The following is a 10,605-nucleotide window of genomic DNA, read 5'->3' as shown; positions in this document are numbered from 1 at the left end:
ATTTGAGGGTATCATCCCATGAGACTTGGGGAAAAACATGTCATCACTTCATCATGTTAAATGAGAAGTTCAGCAGTTTGTAATGTGTGGTTAGTGTCAGGACACATCCAAGACCTAAGAATGTTTGGACAAGGCAAGTACAGCTCCTGCCAATATATTCATACTTGGGAGATCATAGATTGCCTGTCTGGTCAGAAGAGGGTTATGATTATATTTTTTATTTCATATGTCATATGTAAAATGATTTATGAACAGTTCTATTCTTAAATATGTGAGAGCAAGTGTTACCTCTTAAAACAAGCATTACCTTGCAACTGTTGCTTTTGCACCTCAATCAACGCATGTAGTCACTGTGGTGGCATTCAGGGCCAAATTCACAAAGATGTAACCATAGGATGTGCAGCTCATTAAATACATCTTGTTATGCAAACACAACCAAATCAAATAAAAAAAAATACCTTTCTGTTCACTGAAACAAAACCAATATACCCCTTCAATGAAAAACAGCATCAAAATGACATGTTAACAAGAAGTATAAAAATCAGTACCTATATGGGGGTCAGTTCCCCCGGTCGCTTCAAATTTTTATGTAGCAGAGTGGATATAATTTGGCCTTTATGACAGTGATAACCAGAAGAAAACATTATTTAATGCCAAAGTATCACACAGCTAAATCATCTCTGGTACAGCCAATTGTTTTAGAATGTCACAGGTGTGTGTAGCAAAGGTATGACACATGATTTTAAATTAAATATTACTGTATCAAGCAGCTGCAAAAATCATTAAGACAAAGGATCATTCAATGCCTCTGCAATGCATTAAATAACTATTCTCTAACGAGAAAGCTGTTTACAAGCATTCAGAGTATCTTAGCCAGTGTTTGCTACGGGATGAGAAGAGTCAACAATAAAGTAGAAAGAGGTTCTATGGTCTGATGAAAAAAAGATGAGGTTTTTGGTCAGACATACCAGAAAGGCATGATAACCACTGTGAAGCCTGGTGGTGGTTGTTGCATCATGCTGGGGGTAAGCTCATCTGCAGCAGGGCCGAAGGGAGAGGTTACCATGAACACAGAAAATACAGAGAAATGATACAAGAAAACCTATTGCAGTCTGTAAGTGAACTGTGACGACAGGGAATATATTTCCAGTAAGAAAATGCAGAATAGAAAACTAAAGCTACTTTAGATTTTATAACATAGGCTACAGGCAACAATTGCTGCCATGGATGTCTGTTACAAATACTGATTTGAAGGGGGTTTATGAAGATTTGTGTTACACTTTGGTATCAAGGCCTCTCTGATCAGTGTCAAAATTGCCTAATTACATGAACTGTGATACAATGTTCAAAACACAAAACATGAAACCTTTCCAAGACGGTGAATACATTTTATAGGCATTGCACCTCACAAAATAAATTATGATCATCACATTATATCCAACTGCATACAAACTCAAATAGTAGTTTTATGACAATGTAATCACAGCAGCTCAACTGATCAGATATTCAAACACAAATAATTGTAAATCAAATCACATGTAAATCAAAGACAATACTAGGCATATTAGGCATCCTTTATGCCTGGAAAATGCCCAGCACACCTTTGTGATGTGTTAACTTCTCAGAAATTTCCAAAGTGTCACACTCCTACTCGAGTCTGACCAGTTTTCTTCAGCCCAAAACACACTGCCAGATAATCCTCCATGCTGAGAGCTCTTGCATTTCTTCAACACAAAATCCTCAATTTTCAGATTCCATAGAAGTCTCTTTCATTAGCCGCTGTTCCCTTTGAACACGCATGCGCTCTTTCAAGTCCTCAAACTTTTTCCTCTGAAAATAAATAGAGCATTATTATCATCATATATTGCACTGTACAGCCATAATTATAAAAATACTTCATTAAAAACACTGTTGTGTATGAATAGGTAAAACTGGCTATGGAAAAATGCAATTGTAAAAACAGAAGCAAAATTACTCTAAATGCAAATAATGAGTTGAAACTTCAGGGCTGAATCATGAGGAATAGAGGAAGAAAATCATGGAATTTTTTTAGGTTTTATATTTCATAGACAGTATAGACTTTAACACATGAGCTCTGTGCATTACACTTACATGAATTTCCTCGTCAGGGGGGAAGATCTCCCTCTGCATCACATAAAAGAGGTCAACACCGTACAGAAAAAGAGATATTTGTTATTACAAGAAGAATCCCAAGTTATATAGTATATATGTATATTAGCAGCATTACTGACCTTTCTCTTTACTACGTACTCTTCAAAGTACTCTGCTTGATTTGAGATCCAGAACATAGCCACAGGAAAGGATAGATACAGCGCCATCTGCTCAGAACAAATACAAATCAGCCAGTGAGCAATAATGAAAAAATGTGACATCGTGACCACAGTTAGCCTAGTCACAGTCATTATCTAATCGAACCACGAAACCTGGGCCGATTTGTACAGATTTAACCCTTAAGATTAATACATTTAAACGTCAGCGTACGTCGCCTCGAAGTGTTTGGTACTTACTCTAAACACCTCTAACTTAACACCCATTTTCACATCTACTCTGAGTCCGCACCAGTGAAATGTTATCTAAACTCCAACCATTGCCGAAGACCTTCACACTACTTCCGGGTTTCTACAAGGTCCAATCACTTCAAAGCCAAAACGCATGCGCCGGGGTGATAAGAAATAAATGTTTTCAACACGATTGAAAAGACATATTTCAATATCTGGCATTTCGCTCCCATAGAATTTTACTGCCTTACGAAATAAGAATTGGAGACGTAAAAATCGGAAGCTTACTTTTGGATGGCAGCTGACCTTCCGTTTAATAGTAAATGCAGCCACTGTGGGGCGCTGCAAACCATTGGTTGTTTTTTGTTTTTGTTTTTTTTTAACAGATGTCATTCTATCTGTGCGTTTAAAAGATTTGCGGTTGCTTCAGTAACTTCAAAGAACCCACAACGGATACCATTAATGACCATTAATATAATAGGAAAAAAAACAATAAATATACAACCTTTCTGTTTCTTGCCGGTCACTGTCAAATGAGTATGCTCTAAGCTGACTAAAATTGAATAACGTTTAACCTGTGACGTTAGTACAGTGCAGTGCATTAAATAAGGTTCACCTATATCTTCCATTGTACCTTTGTGCCTCAATGTTCTATCACATGCAATCGTTAATCTTTTTTACAGGTTATCCCGGTGCACAGGCACAATTTCTCCTCAGCTGCCGCTGAAGTTGCAGTCCGTGACACGCTCTTTACGTCCTCAACGATAGACCTACGCGTGACGTCATCGACAACGAGAGGTGTTCAGGATCCTCGGAGAGAAAGATCCCGCGCGCCCTGGCAACCTGATAAATCCAGGTAAACGCCGTTGTTTCAAACATTATTCAGCCAGTCATGTTGTCCCATTAAACTGAATCAGTAGACAGCAAGAGACACGGTAACGGCAGTGTAAAGGCTTAAGAGGTAGCGCTGATGCCCGGCGCCCACTGAGACCGTTCACTTGCACAGCGGCCTGTTCTGGCTAACTAGCTTGCTAGCTAAAGCTAGTTGGCAGTTGTCTATCAAAAGACACAATAACCGCACCTACATTGTGTGTCTATCTGACATCCCTTGCCTGCCTCATCCACTGTTGGCCACAATTACGCTACAAATACCACAACAATAGCTGGTACGACCACCGTGTTGGGCATCTATTGCTAGTTTGCTCGTCGACTGTCTTGTGTTGTGGGAGACGGTGACGCCGTCACGGTGATGATGGCGCACACTCAGACTGAGGCTATTAGACGAGAATGCAGTCAATGGAGCAGATAACACAAAATGGAACTGTAATGTTCATTTACGAAAGCTTGCTGCCACGATCTTGGGAGCAAAATGTCTTTATTTCCGTACCCTTTCAGTTCTGCTGTGCATGGAACTGACGTCTGTTTCGAAACCCAGGCAATAATCTGTGCCCTGTGGCCTAACGTCAGGATCTTGGCTCCACGACGATGGTCGCTCGCCAGCAGTCATTACTCTGCAATTTGTCGTCTTATTCACCACATCTGGAAATGGTCCCTGTCCCAGAAAGATATGTTTGGGTCTGTTGTGTTTATATGGTTAGGTATTATAGACACATACCAGTGGCATTCAATCGACTAGTGAGTTCAAACAGATTACTCATGCAGAGGCCCGTTACTTAGCACACCGTCCCTGCTTTTCCTAGTAAGAGGAATCCTCAATTCTAAAGGAATGAAACGTGTTTTTTGTGGTTGACTGTCGCTATAGAAATTGATAGCCCAATATGTAACAACATACAGATGTATCTAATGACACACACTAGACTACCTGCAGACACATGCTTGTTTGGATAGGCTTATTTGCCTAAAGGTGCACTAAAAGTGAAGCAGTGAAAAGCTCCATGCCTAAAGTTACTGGTTACCTGAACCTTTTCTGTATTTTGTTAGTCAGTTACCTGGACCCTGTGTGTACTGCAAATGAGTGAAAATTGTGGGTCAGATTTGTGATTAAATTTTGTGTGTCACTGGTTAGGTTTATAAGTGTTATCACTGAATACACTTAGCAAGTGTTTAAATAAATAGACTAAATTGGTTCAAAGGGCATGCTGTTAGCAAGTAAACAGTAAATCCAACAAGCTCATGGGCTGAGCTACTAATCACAGTACTGCAAATGAATTTTCCAAGTTGAAATGAATGAAATGCAGCATGAGCTTGTAAATAAAGACTGGGTCAAAGTGCTTGCAGATACCAGTTAGGGTTAGGGTTCACAGAGTGGAGCTATTATGACATACTTCAAAATACGGGAATGTAATGGTTGTTGTTTTTCCATTTGAAACTGATAAACCGCTCAGAATATCTGGGGATGTCAAAAAATTGCCAGCAAAGAAAATGCATGTGCGCTCCATGATCTACAGATTTAGATCCGATTTCAGTCTGACTGAGAAATGTGGCTGCTATAATGCCCTCTGCTAAAGAGCACACTTTTTTGCCCCTGTTTTCTTTTTCTTTTTTTTTTCATTATTTTTTTTAATTCCCTTTTTAGGCTCTGTTCTCTTTGGTTTAGTTGCCATGGTAACACCATCCTTGGCCTAGTTGTGAATGACCTCTGAATGAAAAGGATGGATGGCCGCGGAACAAATGAGCGAGAAAACAAAATCTATTATTGTATGAGTGCATGTGCTTAATTTCTCGCTTTTGAATAATTTGCATTTTTATCATACAGTTGCATGTAGGGAATAGACATTTCTAATGCCATTAATGATGGTCTGTGGCCATATTGATTAAGGCTTTTATGTCATTAGAGTCACCCAGTCTAACACCAGTCACTGATTTCTGTTCTTCATGGTGTTTATAGAAAGCTCTTGCCTAATAATCACTTTAAAGCAACAGTTTGCATGTTTGTGATCCATTTAATTTTAATGGAAACAGAAATCTATACCATGTGAGGTCAGATATCTATTTCATAATGGCTAAGCATGCCTACACATAAAAGGGATTTGATATTTTTAAGCACCAGCCTCATGGGTCATCAAGCCTCTAAATTTGGGGCCAAATTATATCTTTGGTGGTCAAAATGTAAACTTGTGTAAAAACAAAAAAGAAAAGGCAATTAACACAACACAGCCTTCCTAACCTGTGACACTTCATTAAATTGAAATACGGCAGAAGAATGAAAATGTCTAATTACTTATTAAAATTGAAAGCTTTTTTGTAAGCATACGGTACATATATTCTCTCACAGTTTCTTAGTTCACAATCTTTTTCCCACCCCATTTTGACAGTCAGTTCAGAACAGGATTACAGTGTCTTTTCTAGAGCAAAATCGTCTTTTACAACAATAAAGTCACGTGAACCCTAATATCTCAATGGAAACCCATCTGATATGTCAGTAAGATAAATACTCCTTCCTCCGTCTTTCCTCTGTCCTGTTCACTCTGCTGATGTCAATCACTGACTGCAGGTACTGCTGGTAGAGGGAGGAGGGGCACGTTTGTTTTAGCCAGCAACTTAGTTTACAAGAATTTGGAATTTTAAGAAGCTGAACAGATGACACGCAGACAGCTTTTGTTTTAGCTTGTTTGTAACAATTGGCTGTTAGCTGAGCTGTGCTGTGTAAAACATAGTGACCGTGGATTAGAGACTGCGGACAGAGCAGACTGAAATGTTGCCCACTTATTCTTTTTGAACAGGTGCATCGATAGTTTTGGCTTGGTATTGGTGAAGTATTGGCTTTTTACTTGCATTGGTTTTATACAAAGTAATTTGCAGAGTTGGAGGAGCTCAGCCCCAACACACAGAGTAGAGGAGATGCATAAATTACACCAAAAAAGTACTTGTTGGAGCTTATCAATACTTAGGTCTTGAATCATTTCACCCCGAGGCCCATTTAATGCCATGTTTTGTTACGCTGCCTCTGTGTCATACATGCTCTCTCCCACACAGTCACTCCTTCCAACTCATTCTTCAGAGGCAAACGTGTAGTTAGCAGTGCCAGGCTGCATGGGATAGCCATCAGAAGGGTTTAGGCATTAACTGAATACATGTACTGAGTAATACCTAGAAGTCTGGAACTGGGGCTGAAATTTCTTTTTGGATGTTATTTTATATATGTGCTTCACAAGCATGGAAGACAACACTGACATATCACTCAGATATGGTGACATTATGAGCAAATAATTGCACGCCACACACACAGTTAGTGACCAACACTATCATTCATTTGGAGTTGTGTTTCTGGCCACTTGGCCAATGTAAGTCCAATATTCAATATTTAGCTCTGTTATTGGTGTCTGCCAAGTGCTGAGGCAAATATCTGGCACTTTTGTTGTTAAATGCTCCACTGTGTTTAACTATCAGTGTGCTGTTTGGTGCTGAGCAGGTAGTGTCCAGTGGGTTTTTAGAGCTTTTTCGTGGAAAACAGCTGCCTGTTGCAGCTGAAAACAACATTGTGAGGGTGAACCAAAACAGAAAAGTTGCATGCTGGACAGCTAAACAATAAGCTGAAACCAGCTCTAAAGCTCTGTAAATGCTGAGGGGAGCGGCAAATATGTGTGATATTACTCTGGGTTCATTACTATGAGTGACCCCTTTGACATTTCACATCGTTTTCACATTGTCATTTAACACATTGTTATTCTAACAATATTGATTATAGCTGCTTTAAGAATTTTAGACTGACTTTCGGGCAGTTACAGTCATTGATGAATGTGCAAGTAATTTACATTTTTACACAGTATTGTTCTACTACTGAGATATAATATTAAGGGTGTAGCTGAAAATTTTGAAACTTTATTTCCAGTCAGTCATTCTGTCCTTTTTGGCTGGAAAATATCAAAGCAAATCTTAGCAGAACCTCAATAGATGTGGAGGTGTAAAATACATTGAGATTAGGAAAACGTTGTAGGATAAGGAGTTTAGAGTGTAAAATGCATTTCAGGATTTCTAAATGTTTGATGGAAGAGTACTGTTGAAATGTAAATACCCAGGGACAGATATGCTTTACAAGTAAAATCCTTAATCACCTCCAAAATGCATAGATAAGTGCATTTTCTGAATTCATTAATATCCTGTGGGACAGATGTGGCCAGTTGGCTGCCACTTGATGGTTGCAGGTTCACGGACTGGGTCCAGATTGAATTGCCATTTGGTCCATATGACTTTGAGAGGCCCTGATATGCAGTAAGAAATAGCTTTGTGTGTGGCGTATGCCTTGCACTCATCTGCTAACGAGGCATGTAATTTGCTTCTTAATTTATTACATTTGCCAAATTTACAAGAGGGGACTGGGGGGACTGCCATCTCAAATTTCTCACGTGCAGGTTTTGCCCTGGAGGTCAAAGATCTGACCTCAGTGAGGATAATGAGAATGTATTAAACAGATCAGATCAGATCCCATTTTGATACCAGGTGTAAATGGGGTGTTAGTGCCTATTGGGTTTAGTATGATGATATCATCAGGGTTATTTTATTTATTTATTTTATTTTTTTTTCTTCCAAACATTAGACAGTCTTTCTGTAAATATGAGAGGAGTGCCTCTTTAAATGGATATGACGTTCCCACATCCTGGATGCAGTAGGAAGACTGTAGTGTTTTGCTCTCACTGAAGCCCTGACAAAGTATGTCTGTACAACATCTTTCAAAAGTGAAGAGAAGATGTGAGAAATGCTTGGATGGTGGTTTCTGGGTTGTCAAAAGATTTTCTGGGTGTAAAAAGCAAGCAACCCTTCTTTCTATTGTTTTTTGCCAGTGCATAACTGGACTATACAAGTGCATGCTATACCATGTCAAGTTGGCAAATTGCCTGTTCCCTGTTTTCTCCACTCTGGGTCCCTATAGATTTAGGCTACTCTGGTGCTCTGATGATTAATGGAAGTGCCATCAGACTTCCTTCCAGAGTCTCATCTCTGTGTGCATTGCTGCCTCTCCGTCTGACCCAACCCCCAGTCTAAATGCAACTCTCTCCTTGGCTCTCCCCCTTCCTCACACTATCCTCCCTCCCTCCTTCCCTGTATCTGAATACAATCCCCCCCACCCTTCTAGTGACAGGGCCATCGGTTTGGCCTCCTCTGAATTGCTGTAGGTTGGAGCTTTGTCACTCTGGCAGCTGCTGTATTGTCTTTGGGAATAGTGCATATGGCACGTGGACAGGGAAGTAGGTCTGTGAGGACACTGTGTCTGGCTGCAGCACAGATGAACTGCTGCCTGTTTCATTTGGGAAAACAGACGTTGTGCATTGCACTCACCAGTCACCTGACAAGTATACATTGTAGTGGGTGGCTCTTTACTCGCCTGATCTCTTGTGGGTTCGACTTCTGGCTAATTTTGAAACTGTGTAGGTGTGTGCCTGTTTGCATGCACGTGACACTTAAGATTGATTCAAAGGTGAGAGGTCAGCTTGCTTCTGGTAGTGTATATTGCAGAGGAGAAAACCCCCCTTTGAGAACATGTTTGTTCCCTTTGCAGAAACTGTTCAGTGTGCTCATCACATGCATGGCGTGGCATGCCCCTGGTTTGTATGTACTCTGATTTAGGAATAAATGAAACGCCATAGAAGAGCTCCATTTATCTCTTTTTGTCAGTCTTTTGCCATTTTTTTGGTGTAACCAGTGCAACATCTCCTCTCTCCGCTTTCAGAAAGAGGCAACAGTAGAGGCTTCAAAACATTCCTGTACCCTAACTATTTGACATATACCCAATTGAAAATTATACAACAACAGTATATTTAATGTTTTGCCTTGTCAGCGTCATTGATTTTTGTATACATTTGCATTCTGAATTTTATGCAGGCAGCACATTTTTAAAAAATTGGGACAGGGGCAACAAAATACCTGTTTGGAACATTCCACCGGTAAGCAGGTGAATTGGTATCAGGTGATAGTATCATGATTGGATATGATAGGAACAACCTTGAAAGGCTCGGTCACTCACTAACAAGGATTGGGCAAGGTTCACTACTTTTTGAAACGCTTGTCTGAAGGATATCACTACATGGGCTCGGGAACATTTCGTAGAACCGTTATCGGTAAATCCAATTCATTTGCAAATGATTGCATTTTTTCCACTCACCATCAAACAGTTGCCTCATGTTCTCTCCTGGTGGATAACAAACAGGAGGTTAAAAGTGGCAGCACTGTCGGCCAGGTTTGGTGATTGGTGCAGAGTAAATGGGGTGACTATTTCACATCTGTCGCTGGGAATTGTATCTTGAGTTGTGATTCTTATGCTTACATATGTTCCCCCATTCTAACATAATGACAGAGATTCCTGGTCCTTTTGGACCTTTAATAGGCATAATGCGGGTATTTTGAGGCAGCTTTTACCAGCACTGCTGTATTTACCTGGCCTATTAAGAACTTAGTTTTGTGGATATACATATTACGTTAACAGACAGCAAAGCATCACAGATTATTATTGGAAACAATCCAGTTTGACTACTTTAAGAGTTCTCCACTTCCTGCTGCCAGTGAGTGGTCACCAAACAGTCATGAATGTCGTTACTGGAAGCCTCAGGGCTACAGGACCTCATGGTGGGTGGTCTCACTCTTTTGCACTCTTTCTGTCACACTCTTCGTTACTCTCTGTGATCCCCTCAGTGTTCCTTCATGTCCCAAGTTTAACCATTTTGTCGCCCTGTGCTGCATCCACATTATTCACATGAGATATGTTGCAGTTTTCAGCTGTACAATATGTAGCCTCTGGTTTCATGGAAGTTGTTGGTGCATCAGTGCACATACTAATTAACTTAATTTACAGAGTTGAATGTTTCTATATGGTTCAGTGGTTATGAGGTACAAAATGTCTTGCTTTAAGAGCCAAGTAGCCACACGAAACACATTTGCCATTTTTATTTTGCCTGGTATGGGTTTCACAAAAAATATTTTTTTCAAATTGGACCTGTTTTTTTTTTTTTTTTTTTTTTACCTTCTTGGTCACCTGGTCATTTTGGTAACCCTGATCAAGTTCTCTGCTTGAATCTAAATGTGATCCAGAGCAGCTGGTGCTTATGGGACTGCAGAGTTTATGTTATTGATCTGGCCCAATATCAGATGTTTTCTCCTCAACATTTTGCCAAAAACGCCAACCAGTAGTAGT

The 10,605-nt window shown here is 40.0% G+C and overlaps 2 protein-coding genes across 3 annotated transcripts in view; one reads left to right on the top strand and one right to left on the bottom strand.

Moving 5' to 3' along the window:
- Positions 1–193: 193 nt before the first annotated feature.
- pet100 (PET100 cytochrome c oxidase chaperone) lies at positions 194–2,635 on the bottom strand. Its single transcript, XM_070981467.1, has 4 exons — positions 2,529–2,635; positions 2,253–2,339; positions 2,113–2,145; positions 194–1,830 (listed from the first exon to the last, which is right to left on the bottom strand). Exons 1-4 carry the CDS (start codon positions 2,553–2,555, stop codon positions 1,741–1,743), a joined length of 237 nt encoding a protein of 78 aa, XP_070837568.1. The 5' UTR covers positions 2,556–2,635; the 3' UTR covers positions 194–1,740.
- A 650-nt stretch (positions 2,636–3,285) lies between these two features.
- Positions 3,286–10,605, top strand: part of brd4 (bromodomain containing 4) — a 28,704-nt gene continuing 21,384 nt past the window's right edge. For both annotated transcript variants that reach the window (XM_070981460.1, XM_070981459.1), the window contains exon 1: positions 3,286–3,375. The gene's annotated coding sequence lies outside the window, so the exon portion shown is untranslated. The remainder of the gene's footprint in view (positions 3,376–10,605) is intronic.

This window comes from Chaetodon trifascialis, chromosome 15, assembly GCF_039877785.1.
Source record: "Chaetodon trifascialis isolate fChaTrf1 chromosome 15, fChaTrf1.hap1, whole genome shotgun sequence".
Classification (NCBI taxonomy): Eukaryota; Metazoa; Chordata; class Actinopteri; order Chaetodontiformes; family Chaetodontidae; genus Chaetodon; species Chaetodon trifascialis.
The sequence above is the reverse complement of the archived record's forward strand: the minus strand, read 5'-3'. Positions and strand labels throughout refer to the sequence as shown.

Coding starts and splice junctions, on each gene's coding strand:
- pet100 (XM_070981467.1), bottom strand. CDS start 2,555: ATGGGTGTTAAGTTAGAGGTGTTTAGA. Junction 2,340..2,528: donor TTAAGTTAGAGGTGTTTAGA/GTAAGTACCAAA, acceptor TGTTCTGAGCAG/ATGGCGCTGTATCTATCCTT. Junction 1,831..2,112: donor CCCCTGACGAGGAAATTCAT/GTAAGTGTAATG, acceptor ATTTATTTTCAG/AGGAAAAAGTTTGAGGACTT.